The sequence below is a fragment of the Lemur catta genome, chromosome 14 (genome assembly GCF_020740605.2).
Source record: "Lemur catta isolate mLemCat1 chromosome 14, mLemCat1.pri, whole genome shotgun sequence".
Classification (NCBI taxonomy): Eukaryota; Metazoa; Chordata; class Mammalia; order Primates; family Lemuridae; genus Lemur; species Lemur catta.
In genome coordinates this window covers 29279196-29305848 of record NC_059141.1, presented here as the reverse complement: position 1 = coordinate 29305848, position 26653 = coordinate 29279196, and the positions used below count along the sequence as shown (strand labels likewise).

At 38.1% G+C, this 26653-nt stretch overlaps 1 protein-coding gene and 1 pseudogene across 2 annotated transcripts in view; both read left to right on the top strand.

The window, feature by feature from the left end:
• The first annotated feature begins 4968 nt into the window (after positions 1-4968).
• EXOC6 (exocyst complex component 6) overlaps positions 4969-26653 on the top strand; it is a 151111-nt gene continuing 129426 nt past the window's right edge. Inside the window, exon 1 of one of the 2 annotated variants that reach the window (XM_045567802.1) lies at positions 4969-5142. In XM_045567802.1, coding sequence (XP_045423758.1) covers positions 5042-5142 — 101 coding nt within the window. In that variant the 5' untranslated portion in view covers positions 4969-5041. Of the gene's footprint in view, positions 5246-26653 lie in introns of both variants that reach the window. The other variant, XM_045567803.1, reaches the window with a different exon arrangement.
• LOC123649644 lies at positions 10067-11512 on the top strand (annotated as a pseudogene).

The window sequence follows — 26653 nt, the reverse complement described above, 5'->3', positions numbered from 1 at the left end:
GAAGATCAAGGTAGGATTCCCGGGGGTGGGGAGGAGAATCTTTTTGTAGAGATGCACCCTACGTCATAAAACATGCTTTTACACCATTAAGCTTAACGTGAGAAGTATTTGCATGTGGAGCATTCATTGAACAAATATTAATTGAGCACATACTATATGTAAGGCACTGGGCTGGGCAGTGAACAATACAGACATTGTCCCTGTGCTTGACTTAGGAGCAGTGCCTGGGAGTAGAGATAGACTCAGTGATTTGCTCCCACCATAATATGTGCCTCAAAGCATACATGAGCACTGCCCCCAAGGACAATGAAGAGGCACTTGCCTTATAAGTACAAGATCCAGAGGGCTCACTAAAGTGGATCTGGAACCAAGTCTAACCCAAAGACATGTTCCTGTTTCCTCCTCTATAACAGCAGGGAACAAATTTCAGGGAGTTTCCACCCATTGAGCATGCAGAAAACCCTGATATGCAAGAGAACAGTTGGATGCTGGGCATGGTGGCTCACGCCTGTAATCCTAGCACTCTGGGAGGCCAAGGTGGGAGGATCACTTGAGGCCAGGAGTTCAAGACCAGCCTGAGCAAGAACGAGACCCTGTCTCTACAAAAAATAGAAAGATTAGCTGGGCGTGGTGGCTTGGGCCTGTAGTCCCAGATACTCAGGAAGTTGAGGCAGGAGGAATGCTCAAACCCAGAAGGCAGCAGTGAGCTATGATGATGCCACTGCACTCTTGCCCAGTCAACAGAGCAAGACCCTGTTTCAAAAAAAAAAAAAAAAAAAAAAGATGAGTTGGAATTTGAACCCAAGTAGTTAAATACCAGACCAGGGCAGATGCACTCTACAGCCTCATTCTGAGAAAGGAGCTTTCCCAAGATAGGTTATTAGACTGTAGATAAATGGCTCAAAGTATAAGTTAGTTGTCAGTGACTGAGAGTTTATTTACAAGTTAAATCCTTACTTTACTGGTTAGTTTTATACTGGACACAGAATGCATCTCCGGCCCTGCCAGTCTTCCTAGTGTGTCTTCCTCTTCTAGGAGTCCTGAAGATTTTGGTTGGATCTCTGGAAGTTAATATCCATTGCCAAAAAGTAACATGCATGAGCAATCTGCCTGTGTGGACCCTACAATCCCCTCAGCTTCCTCAGGCCAGACTAATTCAATCATTTATCCCTTGGGTGGGCTTTTTTTCCACATTTATATATTTGGTATATCTATGTCCATGACTAAAATCTACAGAGTTAGTTATTTAGGACACTTAGCTTTAAATTCTTAGCAAAAACCTCCAGGCACTAACAGAACTTTCAGAAGTCTCAGAGGGAACCAGCAGAAGCTGTTTCAGAAGGAGAAGTGGTCAATGGACTTCCTTCCATGTTTACTTGAATGCCGGGGAAGATACCGTTGCTTATGTTGAGGTAATCTTTATGGGCAAGTGATGAAACAGGCCTGGTGTAAAAAGTGTCTAAGCAGGGCTGGCTTCCCAGACCAGGGGCATTTGGAGCTCTGTTTGGATAAGTGTTGTCAAGATTGGTGAAAAACATGGGGCAAGGTAGTGGGTAAGGGATGCTCAGCAAAGGATTGCCCCAGCAGGAGTCATTTGCAAACAGGAAGCTGGCCTGTGTCACATGCCCTGCTTTCCTTGTCTTCCTTTATTCTTTAGAACAATGAATTCTGATTACGTATTAATACATCAACTGAGCTAAGATAGTGTTCCATTTCCTGTAGAGAAAACTAGCTTTTCATTCTCTTTGTAGGAGGGGCTAAAATTTGTTCTCATTTTTTGTATTTTTTTTTTTTTTTTGAGGCAGAGTCCCACTCTGTCACCCTGGCTAGAGTGCCGCGGTGTCAGCCTAGCTCACAGCAACCTCAAACTCCTGGGCTCAAGCAATCCTGCCTCAGCCTCCCAAGTAGCTGGGACTACAGGCATGTGCCACCATGCCCAGCTAATTTTTTCTATATATTTTTAGTTCTCCAGCTAATTTCTTTCTATTTTTAGTAGAGACGGGGTGTTGCTCTTGCTCAGGCTGATTTTGAACTCCTGAGCTCAAACAATCCTCCTGCCTCAGCCTCCCACAGTGCTAGGATTACAGGTGTGAGCCACTGAGCCCAGCCCCTGTTCTCATTTTTAATGTTTTGGTTTAAGTTTCAATTTTCAAAAGGTTTATTTTCCTCTCTCAAGAGCTGAACCTGCAATTAGGGTGTGCTAACACCAGGTGGTGGTCTCTTAGTCATCTAAGAAGAGGCAGTCAGCCAAGGAAAAAGTTCAGGTTTTTACTAATCAATAAAAAAAAAATTGGTATGAAATCTCTGTACAAAGAGATTTGGCTTGATCCAGGAATAAATTTTGAAATAACCAGAGGAATAAATGAAGTTTATATCCTTTGATGAAAGTCCATAAATATTGTTTCTCACACTGGAGCTCTTGATAAAAGCCAGCATTGGGGAATTTCAGGTAACATTCTCTGATAGTGCTATAGGTTTCTATAATGGCAATCAAATATAACCACATTATTAGACATTATATTCAATGTCAATATATAAAGAGCAAGTTTGAAGAAACTAAGTTTTTACAATTTGATATTTTTACCAATCACATGTTAATCAAACTCCTACCTTCTGCTCAGAACTATTTGTAATGCTCCTTAACTCATCCTGAACTCTTTCCAATAGTTTCAGAGCTTCAGCACTATTTGGTTTCAAAACCCCTCTAACTTTCTCTCAGGTATATGTAGAACTCTACGAGGAACTATAGGAAGGTACAAAATTAAAGAAAAAATCATCTGAACTCAAGGACCTTAACATGGTGTGACAATGCTGGTGGATTTGGGAAGAGATTTTCTGTACCTGCATATTCATGCAGCACAAGAAAGTGTGATTACCCAGAGGAGGTCTGGATTCTCACTTACCATCAAGACAGTGGAAACGGGTGAGGTTATGATGACTTCACACTGGCCTGTAATGAGGTTTCATGGTGGAATGAGGAGATTCCTTCGTCTTTCAAGCCAGTATTCACTGAGGTTCCCTGGGGACCAAGTGTACAAAACAAACAAAACCCACAAATGAATGAAAAGGAACTAGTCAAAACAAGTGCAAACTATTGGGGGAGTGAATAAATGTACTAAATTGAACCTGTAATCACTATAGAAAGTTGTGATTAGTTAAGGGAATCTTTATGAAGGCAATAAATTTTGAGTTGAATTTTCCAAGGAGAAGAGAGATTCCAGATCACTAAGGAGGGCATTAGTAACATTTACAGGCCCTTACTAAGTGTGGCAGGCAGAATAAAGACCCCTCAAAGATGCTCATATTCTAATCTCTGGAACCTGTGATGATGTTACTTCACATAACAAAAAGGATATGATTAAGGTTAAGGACCTTGAGATGGAAGATTATCCTGGATTAAATAGTTGGGTTCAATCTAATCACATAGGTCCTTAAGAGCAGAGAATCTTTTCCAGCCTAGGTCAGAGTCAGAGGAAGACGTGACTATATAATAACGGTCACGAGATGTAATATTGCTAGCTTTGAAGATGGAGGATGGAGATCACAAGCCAAGGAATGTGAGTAGCCTCCAGAAGCTGGAAAAGGCAAGGAAACAAACTCTCTCCTAGAGTCTTTGGAAAGGAACACAGTTGTGGTGACACCTTGATTTTAGCCCAGTGAGACCTGTGGCAGACTTCTAACCTACAGAACTGTAAGATAATACATTTTGGTCATTCTAAGCTACCAAATGTGTGACAATTTGTTATAGCAACAAAAGAAAACTAATACAGTATGGGACTGGGATGGCAATATGAGGTAGACACTACTATTGCTGTCATTTACAGATGGGGAAACTGACATATAAAGGGATTAGGTTCTTGCCCAGTGTCACACAGCTGTGAAGTGACATTAATCTAAGAATTAATGTTTTCAGACATCTCACTTCAGAGCTCATGTTCTTAACTGTTATACCATATCACCTTCCAGGATTTTGCAGAGAGGAGAATATAGGTAGGAGTCTAGTAAAAGCTGGTTGAAGGGGATATGTTATGCAGCTGGGTAGTAACGAGGTTGGTTGGCTTGAAGGGAAGCTCAAAGCCTGGGGTTAATGGAGATCAGAAAATCCTTGTCCCTCATGCTGGATTTGTACTCTCTTCCTGATTAATCTTCCCCAGATGCTGCTTTGATCATGACAAACTGGTTTACTCAGCGTCCCACAAACATGTCATTAAGCAGGACTCTTTTCTACACTGGTACCTTTGTCCAAGCCACCCCTTCTTCTCTCTTTCCCACCTCTCTGCTGCCCACCCCCTTTCAAGAGCTCTCACCTCTCCTTGGCCCAGCCAGCTATTGGGACACTTGGGTTCAAGGCCTTAGGCATAAAATCATGCGTTGCCTTGGGCCTCTTTTGTGTCATTGCCATCAAGTGTTTTGACTTCTTGTCATTTAAGTTTTCTGGCGTTTTTTATAATTTATTTCCAAGTTGGCTGGCCTCTGTGAACTTCCCGAGGGCAGGGACATGACTCCACCTAGACTGGTTGTCATGGTCATCTGGGATCTTTGTTCATTCCTGAAATAAATCTTACTATCACACAGTTTTGCTTTTCTTGAGTGCATGTTTTCCTTTCCCTGACTTCCCACCATCCAGAGTGTATCAGGCTCCTTGGTAAACATTTCCATAGTTTTTATTACAGATTAAGGCTGATTATTTGATTGTTCACTTTCCTCATTGCTACGGTATCCCCAAGGCATAGCAGAGGGTCTGGGACACAGTATAGGAGAATATGTGTTAAAGTCAAAAGGCCAGTAGGGGCAAGTCGCCGGGGAGAGCAGGCGGCCACTAGGGCCCCAGTCACCGCCAGCAGCACCTCGCCCTCCGTCAGGTGCAGGAACCCGCCCGCGCGCCCGCGAGCCTCCGCCCCCGCGCTCCGCGCGCCCCCGCGCCGTCGCTCCTCGCGCCGCGCCCCGCCCTGCCCCGCCCCTTCCCGCTCGCGCCACCTGCGGCTCGCCGCCGACAGCCGCGCGGCCACGCGCCTCGCCGGCCCCTCAGCTTCCAGCCAAGATGGCGGAGAGCAGCGAGGGTCTGGGCACCGTCCCGGAGCACGAGCGAATCTTGCAGGAGATCGAGAGCACCGACACCGCCTGCGTGGGGCCCACCCTCCGGTAAAGCTGTCATTCCCTCGGGATTTCGGGCCGCCCCTGCCGGCCGCTCCTCAGGAGCAGGGCGGGGCGTCCGCCGCCGGCCGCGCGCGGAGCAGCCCGACAGGTGGTGCGCGCGGGGGCGGGCGAGGGCGCTCGCAGGTGGCGGGACCTGGACTGGGGCCCGGGCGGGGCAGGGAGGGCAACTGCACCTGTTGGCATAGCCCGCTTCAGCCTCGGGAGCTGTCACCGAGCAGCTGGTGGGTGTGCCTGCCGCAGCGTCTCTGACCCCGGGAGCTGGGGCGCGGCCCCGCGTTCGCCGCCCAGCATCGGGCCGGGGGCCCGAGGACACGCCTCAGGCCTGTCCCGGTTGTGCCTGTGGCGGGGCTGTGGGCTGCCTGGCCGGCGTGCCAAGGGCGAAGGTTAACTGCCGACACGCGGCGTGACTAACGTGCCGGGTCGCGTGCGAGTGGGAACCGTGGCGCGCGGGGCTGCCGTGGGCGGGGGAGAATTGAAATTGAGCGGGAGACGCCGGCACCGAGCACCCGCGCGCGCCCGCAGTGGGCGAGAAGGGAGCGAAGGCTGGAGGGGAGGAGCCGTTGCCCAGGAACACGCTGATGTGACCGTGCGCTCACCGTATTAAGCCTCTCTGAAGACAGGGAAGCTCTCACTTATTTACGAACATGTCATTAATTTTGCATTAAGTTTTCCACTTATTTTAAAACGGATCCCTACCCCATTCCCTTTAACAACAGTACTAGGTAATAAATATTCTATGCCAGATCGAATACCTGCTGTCCTAATAGGATATTAGCCAGGCCCTGTTCTGAGCCATTAGATGAGGTTAGGCACTCTGTTCAAGAATAAGCTTCTTTTAAATATAAGGTTTCATCTTTTGCAGTGATGATAATGATAAATGAAATTATGATTCACCTGGGGAACTTGAGACTGATTGTGCTTTATCATTAATAGTTTTTCAGGATACACTTCCTAGAAATGGAGCGCTGTGTGGTTTGTGGACCTGTGGATGCAGTGTAAAGTGAAGCCAGTTGAAGTTATGTAAATCCACGTTGCTGTGAGAGTCAGGAGGTCTGGATTCTTGTTTTGCCCTGGTCCTGCCACTGTTGAAGTATGCAGTCAGGGGCAAAAATCATTTAACCTTTCTGGATCTCGGTTTCCTTATTTGTAGAATGGGGAGGAGGTGTTTAGATGCCCAGAAAGCTCAGAACAATTAGGGACCTTGCCCATTTGTTCACTTCTGTATCCCTAACACGAAGCATATGGTAGGCATGTTAAGAATTTTTGTCATATAAAGCTCCTGCTATACTATGATAATGCATAATTAGTGTATTTCCTTCATTTTCCAACATAATTGTTTTACTAAAACTCTATACGTTTGGTAATGAAAGTAGAAACCAGATTGAAAGGAAGTTTTGTTTTACTAACTGCATCTTGAAACTGAAAGAATATAGTATGTGTGTGGTATGTTAATAGAGTAGTCCATTTTTGAAAATAGTATTTATGAAGACGATGCTTCCTCTTGGGAAAATGGGCTAGGCAGTATCCTTAAAAAAAGATGAAACTAACTAAAGAAATATTTGAAATATATTGAGAGACTTGGGACACTCAAACAGAATATGTGTATTCATGGTGTTATTCTATGCTCTTTTGCTGGGCAGTTGTGTCAACTGCTCACTTTGTTGGAACCCACTCTTTAGCAAACTCTAGTGACTCATACTTATCCTAAATATACACTTGTCATGTCTCATTTACAAGCAGACTCTTTTTATACACACATAGAAGGCACTGGTAGCAGTCTTTTCTCTTGAACAGTTTTTAAGCTACTACTATTTTTTCCATAAATTTTTTAGGTTTCACTGAGTGAAGTGTTAATATTACATTTTTAAACACCTTTTATTATGGAAAAATTTAAATATTTATAGAAGTAACATAGTGTAATGAACAACCATGAACCGTTATCTAGCTTCAGTTCAATCCCTGGCCAGTCTTGTTTGATCTTTTCCCATATCTACTCTCCTTCACCCTGGAATATTTTGAAGCAATTCCAAGACATCAATTCATTCATACATATTTCAGTATTAACAGTAATTTTTGTTATTTCCTAATTATCTTTTAGCTGGCCTGTAAACTGAAATTATTATTTTATTTATATTATTTTTCTCAGTGGCAGAATTTTTCAACCTGACCATTTCCTGAGAAGCATGTAATATACTTTCCACAAAGCCTGGCATATAATGTGATTCTTTGATTACACTGGGATTAAATTAGAAATCAATAATAAAAAACTATCTGGAGAATTCCCAGATATTTGGCATTGAATAACACACTTCTAAATAACTCATAGGTCAAAGAAGCAATCAAAAGAGGAAGTTAGAAAGTATTTTGAACTGAATAAAATGAAAATACAACATACCATTTGTGGGATGCAGCTAAAGAAATACTTAGAAATTTATAGTACTAAACATCTCTACTAAAAAGAACGGCTTCAGTTTCTAACTTAAACTAGAAAAAGAAGAGCAAGTGAAACTCAGAAGAGTGGGATAAAGGAGATATATAAAGGCCAGAGTGGCATTCTATGAAATAGAAAATAGAAAAACAGAAGAATCAATGAAACCAAAAACTGGTTCTTTGAGGGGGTCAGTAAAATTGATAAACCTCTAGGGATAAAGATGGAGAAGAAACAAATTACTAATAACAGGAATGAGAGAGGTAACATGACTACAAATTCTACAGATATTAAAAAAGATAAAGAAATACTATGAACAACTTCATGCCAGTACATCTGGCAAATTAGCAGAATGGAGGAATTTGTTGAAAAATACAAACTATCAAACCTCATTTAAGAAGAAATAGTTAACTGAATACTTCCTTATCAATTAAAGAAATGGAATTTGCTGTTAAAAGTTTCCTCCAAAAGGAAACTCTAGGTCCAGATGGCTTTACCGGTGAGTTTTACAACATTTAAGGAAGAATTAATGCCAATTCTACAAAAACTTTTCTGGAAAATTGAAGAGGAGGGAATATTTCCCAACTCATTTGAAGTCAACATTAATCTGATACCAAAATTAAACAGAGACAATACTAGAAAAGGAAACTGTAGACTAATGTTTCTCATAAACTAGATTTAAACACTCTAGGCAAATTTTAGGGAATTCATATATATGGATGTGGTATATAAAAGTCTATATATTCTAATATGTATGTATAAAGAATGATACATCATCAAGTAGGATTTATTTCAAGAAAGCATTATGGCATAACATTTGAAAAATCAATGTCACATTGTTCACCATATTAAAAAAGAAAAACAGTATGATCATCTCAATAGATGCAGAGAAAACATGGACAAAATCTAACATTCATTCCTGATTTTAAAGCCCTCAGAAACTAGGAATGGAAATCCCTCAGCTTGAAAAAGAGTGTGTCTTTGGGGGCATGGGGTGGGTGGGGAGAGAGAGATTGAGAGAGAGCGAGCAAGTGTGTGTGTGTGTGTGTGTGTGTGTGTGTGTGTGTGTGTGTGTGTGTGTGTGTGTGTGTGTGTGTAACCCCAGGCAACACTGTGTGGAGTGCCTCTCACCTGCGCAGCTGTGAGTCCTTAGAAGCTGGGAGATGAGTGTGCCAGAGTTCTCTGTACGCCAGCAGGGAGAACACATCCAACCACATTATGCTTAATAAGTGTCAAAGGAATAAGTGACCTAACTTTTTCATTTATCTATTTTGCATTTATTCTTGGCTTAATGATTTTTCCGGTGGATTAAATCCCCCAATCTTCCCAATCTTGGTATTTTGTTAACTAAAAAAAAAAAAAAATTAACAAGATTTCTAGTTTGGAAAAAAGTTTTACTTATCATAAAGGGTGGCAACCTGCTGGGTGGTGGCTATTCCAACAGGTTGGGAAGCAGAGCCCCAGTCAAAAACCAGGCACACGTGCTTCAAAGAAGAGACAAAAGGGAATAGGATTTTATACTGAGCGGAGTGGTCAAATATACATATTCAACAAGCTATAGGAGATGTCATGAATATTTATGAAGGGAAATAATATGCATGTAACCGTGCTTTATCTCTCCCATCCTGTCATGGCTGGGAACTCAGTTTTAAGGTGTTTCTGGGGTCTGCTTGGTTGAGAGGAGTCTATTCAGTTAGCAGAGGGCTTAGGATTTTATTTTTAGTTCACATATTTTATTTCTAAAATTGTAAAATATACATAATATCTACTATGTTAGTAGTTTCTAAGTGTAAAGTTCTGTGGCATTAAGTACATTTACTTTGTTCTGCAACCATCACCACTGTCCACCCCCAGAACATTTTTGTCTTCCCAAACTGAAAATCTTTACCCACTAAACACTACCTTTCCATTCCTGCCTTCTCACCAGCCCTTGGCAAACACCATTCTACTTTCTGTCTCTATTAATATGAGTACTTTAGATACTTCATAAAAGTAGAATCATGTATTTATCTTTCTGTGACTGACTTATTTCACTTAGCATGATTTCCTCAATGTTTGTCCACTTTGTAAGCATGGGTCATGCTTTTCTTCCTTTTTAGGGATGGATGATAGTCTATCATATGTATATACTACATTTTGTTTATATGTCATTCATCAAAGGACATTTCTGTTGCTTCTACCTTTTGGCTATTGTGAATAATGCTGCTATGAACATGGGTGTACAAGTATCTGTTCAAGTGGAGTGCTGGTTTTTGATGCTGGTCTCTGAGGTTTTTTTCTGACCACAGGAAGACTCTTCTTTACTTTTTCTTTCCCTGGTTTTCTTGGGTAAACTTGCTGACTTATGGTTTATCTTGTTGCTTTCAATGGAGCTACCAGTCTCCTCTCAGTTGCTTACTACCAAAATCTTCATTGTTTTCCAGAGCACCCTTATGTTTGAACTTCCCCACACTCTGTTCTAAATAAAATCAGTTTCTTTGAGGAGAGCTTTGGAGCTCTTTGTCCTTATCTTCTGCCTCTCTCTGGGGTATCATCTGTGAGTCACTGCTCCAGATCTAGGGGCTGAGACAGTAGCTTCCTTCTCTTGGAGTGACACCCTTGCTTTAAGAGCATGGTTCTGGGTGGGGTGGTAATCTGTGGTTTTGACTTGCTTTTCACAGTGGAGCCTCTGTCCTATGAGTGAGCCAAAGTAAGGGGAATTTGGTCCCCGGTATTCATGGTTGTCGTGTCTGTGGTAGAGCCTCTGTTCTATGACATCCTTGTGGGACTTGGTGGATGAAGGGGGCTGGTTGGAAGAAAGGAGCCCTCATCCTGTCAGCCATACTCACCTTGATTTTAGCCTCTGCAACACAAAGCTGGGGTAGGGGTAAGAAGTGCTGAATTCTTGTCCTTTGTTTGACCCTTGACTGAAACCTAGGGGGAAGGGGAGAGGGAACCTTACCTTCTTAGCTACACCCAACCATGATGGAGCTTCTATCATACTGGGTTGGGAGTTGGGGAAAGGAAGGTGTGTGGGTCATGGCTCAGGGGCTTCAAACTCTTACTGTTCTTACCAAGTATTTAGCAGATTTTCTTGAATATATGTTTCTTGGTCGCCCAGGGGGAAGTGGCTCACAGAGGAGGGTGGGGAGGCCAGTCCTGGAAGTGGAGCTCCACCCTGGGACTGGTTCCTTTGCAGCCATTTCTGTCCAACCAAACAGCTGATTGGAGATGGGAGCCAACCAGGGCTGCATTGGAAGCTGAAATTGGATGCCTTTTTAGACAGGTGTTCTTGAGCACCACTCACAACACGGTTCTGACAGTATTTCATGACATTGGATGGTGATGATTCTACAACAGATGCTTCTCAGCTAGGAATCTCTGCAGACTATACTGGAGGAAGTCATCATGTTATACAGCCTCATGATGATACTGAGGACAGCATGAATGATCATGAAGACACAAATGGTTCAAATGAAAGTTTCAGAGAACAAGATATATATCTTCCAATTGCAAATGTGACTAGGACAATGAAAAATGTCATATCTCAAATGGGAAAGATTGCAAAAGATGCCAAAGAATGTGTTCAAGAATGTGTGAGTTCATAAGCTTTATACTATCTGAAGCAAGTGAAAGATTCTGTCAAAAGAAATGGAAAACAATCAGTGGAGAGGATAGTTTCTTTGCCATGCCTACTTTAGGCTTCAACAGTTATATGGAACCCCTAAAATTATACTTCAGAAATTCAGAGAGGCTATGAAAGGAAAGAAGGGAATTGGTGGAGCAGTCACAGCTACAGATGGACTAAGTGAAGAGCTCACAGAGGAGGCATTTACTAACCAGTTACCAGCTGGCTTAATAAGCACAGATGGTCAACAACAAAATGTTATGGTTTATACAACATCATATCAACAGATTTCTGGTGTTCAACAAATTCACTTTTCATGATCTGAAGAAATGATGGAATGGAAAGTGTAGAGAAGTGAGAGTCTGATTCTGGAACAGAGACATCAGAAGGAAATAACTGGTGAAAAGATGTCTCTTTGTACATTAATAGATGTCATGTTGCTTCCTGATGCTTGACTAATTGAGGTGTTAATTCTGACTTGAGAATCTTTTTCATGAATGATTTTAAAGAAAAATTTGGATTTTAAAGGTATTAAAATATTTTTGTTTTGTATGAGAGTTTGTTGCTCTGTATGACTCCTGTATGCATTGTATATTGGAATTTATTACTGTCAGAGGTTTGTAGACAGTTTCTTATTTTCATAGTGAATCATGTTACTTTTGTAATTCAAGTAAGCAGCTGGGTTAATTCATGATGTTTGCCCTTTTAATAAAGTATAAGGGTAGAGTTCATTTTGAATACAGGTTGCCTTTATTATAAATTTGAGTTTGTCTTTGTTATATATCTTACATGATAACCCAACTAGATTTTTATTAATAGTATTTTCTGTATTTATTAAATTTTTTTGATAAAACATTCATAGCTTAAGCAGCACCATTTTTTAAAAAATGTAGTGGAATAAGTGTGAATGCAGAAGCAAATATTGTCTACCCTGTTAAACTTGGTGCCCGTTAACAGTGTTTACGCTGTCTGTTGTGTCTGTTAATGTAGTTTTAGTTATTGGAGCTTTTCTTAAGACTAGATTTGTTCTTGAGTTACATTATTATAAGTATTGGAATTCATTTAAGTTTAACATAGTCCCAGTGTTCTTGAAATGGTGCCACTTTCATTTGGTATATGATTTTTTTCAAAGCGTATCTTCAAGTACCATAGTATCCTTTTTCAGAAGATTAATTTTATAGTCTGATGGTAACTATCCTCATTTTACTTTTTTAGTTGAAAAGTCAAGTTTCCTATTATATGATAGAAACCAAGAAACCATCGGACATTATTTTGTGTCAGACCTTTGGCATGGGTGAGTGAATGAGATGCAGGACAGAGTGAGTTCTTTGAACAGGGTGAAATAGAAGCCTCTGACTCCTGGGGTGCTGCCTTGATCTTCTAAATAAACTAAACTTAGATAAAGTACTTTGTATAATTTAGTAGTATGTACTTGGGTTGTTTATTTTTTAAAGTGAAAATTTGTATTTTCTTGTCTATGTTTTTTGGTGTTAATTGAGTATTTTTTAAAGCTTTACAAAAATTGCTGTTGTATAGTTTGCTTAAAAGGAAGTTTGAGTGAATGTCATCTTTGAAGGACACTCAGATTTGTAAGGTAGAAGCAATTTCCCAGATACAGGCTGAACAGAAACATTTACTTTGCTAGAAGGAGCCTTTGGGAGCATATTTGGGCTAATGTGAGGTTAGTAACTCCCTCTGTCCTATTCCTCATTTAAAAAATAATCTTCATTATAGAAAATTCAAATAGGAAAAAGAGGGGAGATTAGGTAAGCAAACTCAACAATCATCCTACTAAATTGAAATAACTAATGTTAATATTTTGATATATATCATTTGTCCTTTTACTTGGCTAAATATGTATATTTTTATAAAAATGGGCTCATATTGTACATACCGTTTTGTAAACTGGTTTTTTGACTTAACAATATATTGTGAACATCTTTTCCAGGTCAAAAAAATAAATATTTCTTCATTTGCTGTATGCTCTTATAATAATTTTCAGAGACTTCAAATGGTGTTTTTAAAAATAATTTTTGCTAGTTCTCGTTGTTTCATTAGGGAGCAGGTTTGTGAATTTCCTTTCACTGCTGTTCCAGAAGTGGATCTTCCTCAAAGCTTATTCTTGTTTTATTTTTTTAAACAGAGATAAAATTAGCCGTATAAAAAATAAGCCATTTTAAAGCATGCAGTTCAGTGATATTTAGTACATTCACAGTGTTGTACAGCCATCACCTCTATCTAGTTTTAAAACATTTTCAACATTACAAAAAGAAACCCTATACACACTAAGCTGTCACTGTCCATTCACTCTCTTCTCCTAGCCCCTGGCAACCAGTAATCTACTTTTTGTATCTATGATTTTACCTATTTTTGATATTTCATATAAATGGAAGAATATAATATGTGACTTTTTGTATCTGGCTTCTTTCACTTTAGCATGATGTTTCTAGGGATTCATCTATATTGTAGCATGTATCAGTACTTGTTACAGTCTGAAGATTTGTGTCCCCCCTCTCCCCACCATAATCATATATTGAAACCTAAATCACCAATGTGTTAGTATTAGGAGGTGGGGTCTTTGGGTGGTGATTAGGTCATGAGGGCAGAGCCCTTGTGAATGGGACTAGTGGTTTTATAAAAAAGACCCCAGAGAACTAGCTTACCCCTTTCACTATGTGAGAACACAGCTGGAAAGCACCGTTTATGAACCAGAAAGCAGCCGTCACTGAATCTGCCTTGATCTTGCACTGTCCAGCTTCCAGAAATGTGAGAGATAAATTTCTGTTGTTTATAAGGTGCCCAGTCTATGGCATTTTGTTATAGCAGCCTGAATGGATTAAGACAGTACTTCTTTCCTTTTTATAGCTGAATATAATTATGTGGATATTTCACATTTTGTTTATCCATTCATTAGCTGATGAATATTTGAATTGTTTCTATCTTTTGGCTGTTGAGAATATGCTACTATGAACATTCATGTATAAGTTTTTGTTGGACTACCTGTTTTCAATTTTGGGAGGATATACCTAACAGTGGAATTGTTGGGTCATATAGTAATTCTGTGTTTAAGAGTCTATTTTGTGAACTGTCAGTAGTTTGAAGTGCACAAGGCTCTGAAGCTGTCACAAGATACAAACTCAACTGAGCTTATGGCAGAGATTTCAGGCAAGCATCACAGTAAAACAAAACTATCTGAAGATGACAGACTTAATAGCTATGGTTAATTTATTGCTGTAACCAGTAATATCAGAATGGAAGAGAGTAAAATTTCCTGTCAGGCTTGGTACATAACTAACTACTTCTTGAAAGTTTTGATCAGTGAAAACACAATTATGGCTAGCAAGGGCATTGACAAATCTCCAGGGACTTCTCATAAAGAGTACAATTTTAGAAATGTTTGTATCAGTAACATTTTTAACCTATACAAATTTAACATAGGAAGGCTGAGCATCTCTTAATTTGACAACTCTTCCCATGTAACTTTTATTATAGTAACACATCAAACAAACCTAATTATTTCTAGCATTTCTCTTCTCATAAGCAGGAAAAATAAGTAACTATGCTTTTCCAGGGTTCCTATGGGAAATCTTAAAGATAATTTTAGGTGTAAAAGATAACATGAAAGTTTTATTTTTTTCTATATTTAGGATCCAAATTTTGGAAGAAAAAGTCAAAAGAGTTGTCAGATGTTGCCTGAGAAGCAATACTTGGTTACCTATTTAAAGTGAAACTGAGCATTTAAAAAATAAACATTCAAATTACTGTGTTCCTTCTCCACTCCCATTGCTTCACTTGACCAGTACCACAAAAAAAAAAAAAAAAAAAGATAACTGGATTGTAACAAACCACAGCTCTTTCATAAGTGAGAGGAAACCTTTTTTTTGTTTGTTTAAATAATCAAAAATATAATAAAGTCAACATGAAACACAGAAAATTAATCTGGCAAAATAGACTCACTGTTAGATAGGCATATTACACAGAAAATAAAGAAAAATCTTCCATATTGTTGGCATAGGCATTAACCAGTAAACCAAGGAAGCAAGCCCAACAAGATTAAGCAAATGCTGCTAAATTTTGAACGTATTTTATAACTTGTAGACTCAGGTATTATAAACCAAGCTAACATAGCTTATTTTCCCAGTTTTGTCCTTCATTGTGTTCTTTCAATATTCTGAAACAAACGCTTTACTGTAGAGCACTGGCTTTTTCTTGGGGGCATGTGAGGTCAAAACTATTTTACAAATAATACTAAGAGGTTGTGATGGTGAAATTTTATTTTCAACTTGCCTGGGCTAAGGGCTTCCCGGGTAGCTAGTAAAACATTTCTGGGTATTCCTGTGAAGGTGTTTCTGGAAGAGATTAGCACTTTAATCAGTAGACTGAGTAAAGAAGATCCTCCATCACCAAGGTAGGTGGGCATCCAATCCATTGAGGGCCCAAATAGAACAAAAAGGCAAGGGAAGGGTGAATTATTTCTCTCCTGAGCTCGGACATCCATTTTCTCCTACCCTTGGATATCAGGGCTCCTGGTTCTTGGGCCCTTAGACTCTGGCCCTCTCGTTCTCAGGCCTTTTGACACCATGAGTGGACTGAATTACGCCACTGGCTTTCCTGGTTCTCTGGCTTGCAAATGGCATATCATGGGATTTCTTGGCTTTTATAATGTTGTGAACCAATTCCTATAATAAATCTTTTATATATCTATATATAATATATATCCTATTGGTTCTGTTTTTCTAGAGAACCCTAATATAGAAGTTATTTATGTTAACAAGCAGTGCATTCATTATTGCTATTTTTGAATGAATCAATAAATATTTTAAAAGCTTAGTTTTAAAATATGAAATATCATAAACAAAAGCTTTTTGGAGTTCTCAGTGTTTTGTTTTTTTTTTTTTTAAAGACAGGGTCTCGGTCTGTCACCCAGGCTGGAATGCAGTGGCCCAATTGTAGCTTACTGTAACCTGGAATTCCTGGGCTCAAAGGATCTTCCTGCCTTAGCCTCCTGAGTAGCTGGGACCTCAAGCTCATGCCACTGCACCTGGCTAATCTTTAAATTTTTGTAGTGACAGGATCCCACTATGTTGCCAAGGCTAGTCTTGAATTCCTGGCCTTAAGCAATCCTCCTACCTTAGCCTCCCAAAATGCTAGGATTACAGGAATGAACCACTACACCCAGCTGAGTTCTCAATGAGTTTTAAGAGTGTTAACAGAGAACAAAAACTTTGAGAACTAATGCTTTATGATAAAACTACAGTTGACCCTTGAACAGTGGGGGGATGGGTAAGGGCACTAACTCCTCACACAGTTGAAAATCCAAGTATAACTTTTGATTCTCCCAAAACTTAACTACTAATAGCCTACTTTTGACCAAAAGCCTTACTGATTAATATAAACAGTCAATTAAAATATATTTTGTATGTTATGTGTGTTATATACTATAGTGTTACAATAAATTAGAGGAAAGAAAATGTTATTAAGAAAATCATAAAGAAGGGAAAATGTATTTACTATATATTAAGTGGAAGTGAATCATCATAAAGGTCTTCATCTTTGTCGTCCTGGAACTGAGTAGGCTGAGAAAGGAGACGGGTTAGTTTTGCAGTCTCAGGGGTGGCAGTAGTGGAAGAAAATTGCACATAAATGGACTTGCATAATTCAAACCCGTATTGTACTCATTTTCCTTGGAAAACAAAAGCATATACACAGTTGTATTTTTTTGTCACTATTTTTCCTAGTATAATCTTTTTTTTTTTTTGGAGACAAGAGTCTCACTTTGTTGCCCGGGCTAGAGTGCTGTGGCGTCAGCTTAGCTCACAGCAACCTCAAACTCCTGGGCTCAAGCAATCCTCCTGCTTCAGCCTCCCAAGTAGCTGGGACTACAGGCATGTGCCACCATGCCTGGCTAATTTTTTCTATGTATATTTTTAGTTGTCCATATAATTTCTTTCTATTGTTAGTAGAGATGGGGTCTCACTCTTGCTCAGGCTGGTCTGGATTTCCTGAGCTCAAATGATCCACCCGCCTCGGCCTCCCCGAGTGCTAGGATTATAGGCATGAGCCACCGCGCCCGGCTGGCTAGTGTGTTTTTAAAGATTTTTTGCATCGGTATCACATCGAGATTATTCTGTAGTTTTCTTCTTTGGTGCAGTCTTTTTTAGATCTTTGAGTCAGTGTTACACTCAATTAAACAAAATTGGAAGTTTTCCTTTTTCTGTGCTTTGGCATAATATAATTAGCTTTAATAGTATATGATCTTTAAAGGTTTCTCAGAGTTACCCCTGTGAAAATCAGCTGGGTCTGGTGCTTTTTGTGGAGCAGTCTTTTAACTCTTCTCTGTTTCTTCTGTGATAATTGGTTTGTTTTAGACTTGCTGTCCCTAGAGGGTCAGTAAGTTGTATTTCTTTTGAAAAATTATCATTTCTTCAAATTTATTTGAGTAGAGTTGTGCACTCTTATTAAAAATAAGATTTTATAATTTATTTTGTTGATTATATCCCACTTGTTGGTTTTAATTTTGGGTATTTGTAATTTCACCCATTTTTTCCCCCCTGGCTTAGGGTAACTAGTGGGTTTTTTTTTTTTTTGTGAGACAGGGTTTCTCTCAGTTTCCTGGGCTAGAATGCAGTAGTGTCATCATAGCTCACTGCAACCTCAAACTCCTGGGCTCAAGTGATCCCCCTGCCTCAGCCTCCTGAGTATCTGGGACTACATGTGTGTGTCACCACGCCTGGCTAGTTTTTTTTTTTTTTGTCTTATTTTTGTAGAGACAGGGTCCTGCTGTGTTGCTCAGGCTGGTCTAGAACTCCTGGGCTCAAGCAATCTTCCTAGCCTTGGCCTCCCAAATGCTAGAATTACAGGTGTGAGCCACTGTGCCAGACAGGTTTGTCTGTGTTGTTGAATTTTTTTTTAAAATCTATTTTTGGATTTATTTGTTTGGCTAATTTTCTGTTTTCTGACTTATTCCTTTCTGCTTTTATCTTTAATGATTCCTTCCATTTCTTTCATTCTTTCCCTAGCTTTTGTATTTAATTCATTTATTTTATTGATGTAAGTATTTAATGCTATAAGCTTTTCTTGATGATTGCTGTAGCTGTATTCCATATATTCTAATATGTTTTCCTTATTGCTATTTTAAATAAATTCTGCTGTTTTGTGTTTGTATTTTCCCTTTGATCCAATGGTTTTTTATAGTGTGTGTTTTTAAAAAATTTTCAGGTGTGGAAAGTCTTTTTTTGTTTGTTAATTTTGCTATTAATTTCTAATTTTATTATATTACAGTTAGATCAATCTGTATTATTTCTATTGCAAATTCATAAGATTTTATTTGTGACTTTATATATGGTTTTCATGAGTGTTCTATGTGCTCTTGAAAAGAAAGTATATTCTTTTATTAAGGTTCACAGTTTTATACACACAGACACACATACCTTATTAATTAATCTGTTATATCTTCTAAAGCCTCGTGTTATCTTTCAACTGATCTTTCTTGGATTGAGAGAGGTGTGTTAAAGTCCCCTTTTATTCATTTGTTTGAGTTTCTTCTTAACATCTCCTGTAGTTTCTGTTTTATGAAAGTTTGTTCCTGAATTTTTGGGTGTGTAAATATTAATGTGACATCTTTATTTTGAAAACCAAAGATATTTGTGGACTACTTTATTTGTAATTTTTTGCATTATAGAGTGCACAAATCATAAGCGTAAAGCTCAGTTAATTTTCTGTTTTGTTTTATGTGGTGATAGTGTTCTATTTGTTGTTTTGCTGAGAATTTGGTCCTTCAGTGAATTCCTCCTTAATTGTAGATTAATATTTCTGTAAAGGACTTTCGTTGGGCATATAGTTCATCTCTTAAGCTATTGGGCAAAATGCACATCAGATCTGCTCTACACAGTCTGATATTTTTGTTTAAATTTCTAAAGTTAGGGAAGCAGTCTATATCTACATTCATTAATATACTTAATTATTTAGCTTTTTGAATTAAAATTTATTTTAGCAATTCAATTTATCCTAGAGAACAAATAAAATTAAATGTAGTGGGTATTTCCATTTTTCATCTTTTGCATTTTACCAAGTGGCCCAGAAGTCAACAGGAAGAGACATCTCTTTGGTCAGGAACGTAAAAACAGGAAGGAGGAAGTCTATTGCAAATCTGTGTTGGCTGATTATCAATTCAGGCTTTATTATAGAGGATGTTCATTAATGATCATAAGTGTACTATTTTGTTATCCAAAATTACAGTGCATATTAATGTAATACAGAATACAGAATGTTAACCCTAGTTATAGAAAGTAATGTTGACTAACACACTGCACTAGGCTCTTTTCTATTCAGGGAAACAGGATACTATTCATGAGAACAAGTCACAGAAATTGCACATAGAGAAAAAGAAGGCAAGTAAAATTCAGTGTCAGAAATATAGGAAAACTGGCTGGGTGTGGTGGCTCATGCCTGTAATCCTAGCACTCTGGGAGGCTGAAATGGGAGGATAACTTGAGCTCAGGCGTTCGAGACCAGCCTGAGCCCTGAGCAAGAGTGAGACTTTGTCTCTATGAAAAATAGGAAAAATTAGCTGGGCGTGCTGGCATAGTCCCAACTACTCTAGAGGTTGAGGCAGGAGGATTTCTTGAGCCAGGAGTTTGAGGTTGCTGTGAGCTAGGCTGACACCACGGCACTCTGTAGCCCAGGGGACACAGCAAAACTTTGTTTCAAAAAAAAGAGAAAATCATCCTTTATTTTTGCCTTTCTTACTCTTGATGCTTTGACAGATCATATGATCCTTTAAGATATGATTGTAACTTTTAAAAAAAAATTAGGATATGTCAACTCTGTCATTTAAAACTTGTTTGACAGATCTTCAACTAAATTAAAGGAAGCATCTGGGCGTTATTTTATAAAGCATTTTAAGAGCACATGTAGCAAACTAGATGAAATATTTCATGGGAACATACACAGAAGGTGAATATTTTGCAAACAAGAAATTTTTTCAGTATTCTGTGATGAAAGAAATTAGATTCTGTATTTATACATTTTTTTTTCCTCCAGGAATTGCTAGAAATTTCCAGTTATTCTGCAACTATAGGATACCTAATTGGTTTGAATACCAAACAGCAGTATTTTAGTCTACTTACCTTATTCTGAATTCTTTACTTAGCAGTACAATCCTGTGGATGTTTTGAAAAAATTCAAAGTGTACAAAAGCTAGATGGCATATAATCATTATCATCGTCATCCAGGAGACCTGTTCAACATGTTCTTTTTCTCAGGAATCCATGAACTGAAATCATGCCTTGACCTTTATTTCTGGAGTATTATGTTTTGGTGCTTCCCAGCATTTTTTATGTCATTACACAAACAAAATTAGATTGAGGGCTGAGATGATCATTATTGTGGTATTCCTGTAACCTGTACATTGGAGATGTGCTGTAAGATATTGATCAGATGAGGGAGTGTGTATACCTCTTTTAATTGTAAGAAATGTATGTGTGTGTACCTATGTGCCCATGTGAGTCTTAGTGAAGGGTTTTTTTTGTTTGTTTTTCTGCTTTTAGTTGTAGGTAACCAACTTGAGTTGGTAAAAATGAAAAAATAAATAGTGGAAAATTACCGGGGATCTCACAGAACTCTTAGGGCAGCCAAACTTTTCAAAAGACTGTAACAAAGAAGTAGAAAACCATGTTTCTTTTCTATCTTTCCTTGATGCCTTTCTCTGTCTTCTTCATTCTTCTCTGAAGTCTGGCTTTCTCTGCTTCTCTCTGTGCTTGGTAGAGGATGACCATCTACAGCTTTCATGTATTAGTCAGGTACATGTATAGCTGACTATCTGAATTCTAATTCAGAATTCCAATTTAAAATTCCTGAGTGTATCAGATTGAAGCAGCCTGGATCAGTTGTATACCTCTGGTGCAGTGTACTGTGATTGGAAGAGACTATGAGGATCATTCAAGCTTCTGGATGGGTAGCAGTTCTCAGAGAAAAGGTATTTATTGCAGTTGTGTTCATGTACTTTTTTGGGGAGGAGAACCATACTTTTATCGTAATCACAGAGAAGGGTTGTGCCACCCTCAGGCCACAGCCCAAATAAAGATTAAGAATCATTGTTATAAGAGTTACAATAGAATTCCCACTAACAACATTATTCTCCTTATCAGTTTGATTGACTTTTACACAATGCCATGTTCTTTCCTGTCTGTCTATACCCATAACTGAATACCCTCCTCCTTATTTCTCCACCTATTCAAATATTACCTACTGTTGAATTCCCATCATAGGTCCTGTTTCCTCCATGAAATGTTTGCATCTTAGAATATTGGATTCTATATGGATACATAGACACATATATTTTTTCTATGTCTGGATTCTTACAGCATAGACTTTTAAAATGCCACACAATGCCATTTAGTTGTATGTAAATGTACGTCTTAGTTTGTGTGTATGTCTTAAATATGCCTGATGAAATTTTTCCTGAGGCCTATGATTGTCATACATATCTGATGAGTTCCTACTATGTCACATAGCAGAATGCCATAGTATAGCAGACTCTCAGTACATCCTTTTTGGGCTGAATTAATGAGAAACAAAAACCTTTATTATAGAAAACTTTGAAAAATATAGAAGAATACAGAGGAGAAAAAAATCACTTTTATTCTTACTAAAGGATAATCACTGTTGACATTAATTCTAGTTGTTTTCTATGTATAGCAGGCAGGCAGTAAATATTTGTTAAATATTTATTGAATGAAGTTATGATCTACAACATATTAAATGTTGACTACTGTTAAATATTTGTTGAATGAACTTTTAATTGCACTGTATATAATTTTCACCTTGTTTTCTCCACCAAAATAAAAATACCCTTTTTTCTGATAATAAAAATAATAAATGTTCAGTTTTAAAAAACTTTAGAACAAATATTTATGTAAAAAAATCACTTAAAACCTTATATCCAAGTTAAGTAGGAGGTCAGAGGAAGCTCAGATCTTGAAATTAATCACAACAAATTGATGTAGGTTCCCTATTCTTCTGCAGTTCCCAGACATGCTCCAGTGGCTTTAGTGAGACCAATCTCCAGTTCATTTTCTTTAGGAGATGGGAGCTGCTTGGTGTAAGAAAAATCACTGACATTTTTACCTGTCCATGCCCTTTTTCATTTCTAAATGATGGAAAACACATAACAATTCGATCATTCTCTACCTTCTCCTTTCATTCCTATCCTCATTCGTTCATACCTATGGTAAAAAAACAAAAACAAAAAACTTAAACCAAGTTTGCTTTTAGGGTTCTCTTACTAGAAGGACTGGTTCTTTTTGGTTTGGTAGAGCAGGCCTGATGAAATGTGCATAATGTGCTTTTTTGGTCATGCCTGAATGTGAAGGCATGTAACTACCCTTTGCAGTTTGTGAGAGAGTGTATGTATTGTTGATGTTTTGGTATTGCCCACTTCATTATGCAGGAGCTTAATTTTGAAAGAATTCCTTAATGGAGGAGTTGCCATAATAATAAAAAAGATACTGTGGAAATGAGCAATGAGCATATTATAGACATATTTAAGGTAAATAATTTTGGCAACTGAATGATGATTTTTACAGTGAGCTCCTTTTACCTTTTTTTCTGTAATATCCTCCAATAATCCTTATGAGTCCAAAACTTGGATTGTATACCTGACTCTGGCCTTTTAGTAGCCACATGGTGTTGAGCAAATCCTTTAACTTCTCTGAGACACATTTTCTTCATCTGTGGGGTAGATATAAAACTAATTGCTGTTTATACTTCTCCAGAGTTCTTAATATCAAATGCAATGATATATGCAAAATTGCTTTGAGAATTGCAAAGCACTAGTACAGATGGAAAAAGGTTATTTTTATTTTTTGTTTTGTTATTTATATTCTGCTTTTGAGTGGGCACAGACTTGTTGTTCTCAACTTCCTATTTTCTCTCTGATTCTTCTGCAAAGGTGTGAAATGACCAACAGAACTGGACTATGTGGTCAGGATCAATAGTGGAAGTTGGGATCAGTCTTTTTATCAGTAACCATGTTTCTGTTTTTCCTCCATTCTCCTTCTGAATATACTTATATGGTAAAATCCTTTGTCTTTTGAAAAGCACATTATAAAAATTAAATATATATATTATATATTTATTTTGAAAATATATATTTTTGTCATTACCCAAAGGAGACGTCTTTAGGTAAAAATAAAAACCCTATGCTGCATAGATAATGCAGATAGTTCTAGTTATCTAGTTAATGGACAAAAGGCAGACACTTAAGATCTTCAGCTACAATCTTTTCTTCATTTCTTATTGCTGGAATTTCATATTTATTTATTTATTGTTGGATGATTAAACTGGATGATGGTAGAGGCAGTAAGCTGGCATTTACTCAGCACTGTCCTGCTCAGCCTTGGGAATTCTTAGCTGGTGGATTGATTGCTTTTGTCTCTTTGCCATTTTATGGTTTAGGGTTTTTCTGAGCACCTATTAATACATCAGTAATTGAAATTGCCACAATATCTATGTTGAAGTGACTGCTGACCTTGGGTCTCATCTCTTTGATTTTCCTTATCCTTTTCATTACAATCCTTTCTAGGCTGTCTTTGGTGAGGAGGGCCCCTGTGGATGTCTCTTTTTGGTAATGACAAATGTGTTTTTTAAAAAGGTCTTATTTTTCTCAATATGCCTTTAGAGGTTTTAAAACTGTTTCTTACCTAGACAAGTTGATATTTTTAAGAACTTCATTTTTAATTTGTGATAGAAGTTTACGATTTTTTTTCCCAAAAAATGTCAACGAACTTCAGGCACCTGTCAATAAAGGTCTTAAAAAAATATATATATGTATATAGTTGGGAGAGTGGAGGATTCTTTATTCCAAAGTTAGAATTAAATGCATCTGCATCTGGCTTTCAGTTTTAGCACTTTCTGCAATTTAGTAAAGTTCTTGTTTTTACTTCAAGGTATACTTTATACAGTGATGATGTCTTTTCAAGGCCCTCTAAAAATTATTTTTTAAATGTTAATTAATATGCATTAACTCATAGAAATGCCAGTGTTATTATATAGTTTAGAAATAGGTTAAAAAACTCATGGATCTTAGCTGGGTGTGGTGGCACATGCCTGTAGTCTCAACTTTGTGGGAGGATCGCTTGAGCCCAGGAGTTTGAGGCCAGCCTAAGCAACATAATGAGATAGCAAGACCAGGTCTCTTAAAAAAAATAAAATAAAATAAATAAAAGCTCATAGATCTGTTAGAAATTTTAGGTTATTTTTCATTCAGTAACTTTAGTATTATCCTCATATGTGACACCTAACATGAATAAATAAAAATCATCTATTTGTAGATTTTCTAATGCTGATGGAAAAGATAAATGAAGTACATTTTTGTTCTATTTGATATTTAATTCCTTATAGATCTTAGACTTATCAGTCAGTATTAATTTATTAATTTCCCATTAGTTTTCAATATAAAATTTGTACCTTTTATATATTTATTACAAATTCACAACACTGATTTTAAGATGTTCTTTTTTTGTTTTTGTTTTTTGAGGCAGAGTCTCACTCTATTGCCTGGGCTAGAGTGCCGTGGCATCAGCCTAGCTCACAGCAACCTCAAACTCCTGGGCTCAGGTGATCCTTCTGCCTCAGCCTCCCGAGTAGCTGGGACTACAGGCATGCGCCACCATGCCCGGCTAATTTATATATATATATGTGTGTATATATATATATATATATATATATACACACACATATATATGTGTATATATATATATATTTTTTTAGTTGTCCAGCTAATTTCTTTTTGGTAGAGACGGGGTCTTGCTCTTGCTCTCGCTGGTCTCGAACTCCTGAGCTCAAATGATCCACCCGCCTCGGCCTCCCAGAGTGCTAGGATTGCAGGCGTGAGCCACCGCGCCCGGCCTAAGATGTTCTTTTTTTTTTTTTTTTTTTGAGACAGAGTCTGCTCTGTGGTCCCAGGTAAAGTACAATGGTGTGATCATAGCTCACTGGGACTTCAGGCATATGCCACCATCTGGCTAATTTTTTCTATTTTGGGGAGAGACAGGGTCTCACCCTTGTTCAAGCTGGTCTGGAACTCCTGAACTCAAATGAACCTCCTGCCTCGGCCTCCCAGAGTGCTGGGAATACAGGTGTGAGTCATTGCGCCTGGCCAAGATCTTCTTTAGTAAAATTATTTTTATGTGTGTTCTTTCAATATCTGAGTGCCTACTATATGACAGGCACTATGTAATATATAAAAGTTTGTCCTGTGCTATATCATCCATACTTACCCATAGGAGCCTGGGTATTGCCAGAGAATTTTTGTATTGTTTATGGTTCTGTTCCACTATTTTTGACCATTATACTAAAGCAATAGGTAATAGGATAAAGCACCTTCAAAAAAAGGGGAAATCTTATTTTTTATTTTGATTTCATACTACGTAGTTGTTAATTAGGTTGAGATTCACACCATTTTTTGATGCAGTAGTAAAAGAAAATACAGTCATCCTTTAGTTTCCTGGGTTCCTGGAACCCTCATGGATACCAAAATCCACAGATGCTCAAGTCCCTTATATAAAATGGTGTAGTATTTGCATATAACCTATGCATGTCCTCCCATATACTTGAAATCATCTCTAGATTATTTATAATACCTAATAACAATGTAAATGCTATATAAATAGTGGTTTAGGGAGTAATGACAAGAAAAAAAAAGTCTGTACATGTTCAGTACAGATGCAACCATCCATTTTCATTTTCCAAACATTTTCAATCTGTGGTTAGTTGAATCCATGGATGCGGAACCCGCAGATACAGAGGCCAACTTGTAGTTGGATTTCTAGAGGTTACTTTTGGGTAAAGGGTGCCCTCTAGTGAGCTTGTTCTTTTAAGATGTGCAGTTTTTTGTATCCTCACTGCACTTGTGAATTCAATATAGAAATAGAAGACCCCTTCAAGTCCCAAATAATTTAGAAGATAAAATGTACACTAAGTAATTGGAGAATAAATTTGGTGTATTATACATATAAAAGAGATAGTATAATATAGACTTTATGTAGGAGCTGGGAAAATTCCTGGTGATGGGAAAGTTATCCATTATGGCTATTCATGAAATTATCCTGAAGGAATTGTCTTGAGCTAAAATTTGAAGGAAGCTTAAGATTAATAGTGAGGCATATGGAGGGGAAAAGGACATCCGGAGGGTGGAAGAATAAGTTTAAGACAGTACCAAAAAGGATTAGTGCCAACAAGAAAAAAATACAGAGAAAAAAGGAATTATTTTGGACAAGATTTTTAATTTAATACTATTTTAAATATTTTATGCAGATGTCCAAGTAATTTGTATTGTACTCAGAAACATTTTTTTCAGGAATTCAAGAAAGACTTGGCTGGGCAGTTGTAACTTGGGGTCTCTCTTGAGGTTGTAGTCAGATACTGGTTGCTGTCAGTTACCTGCTGGGGCTGCAGTCATG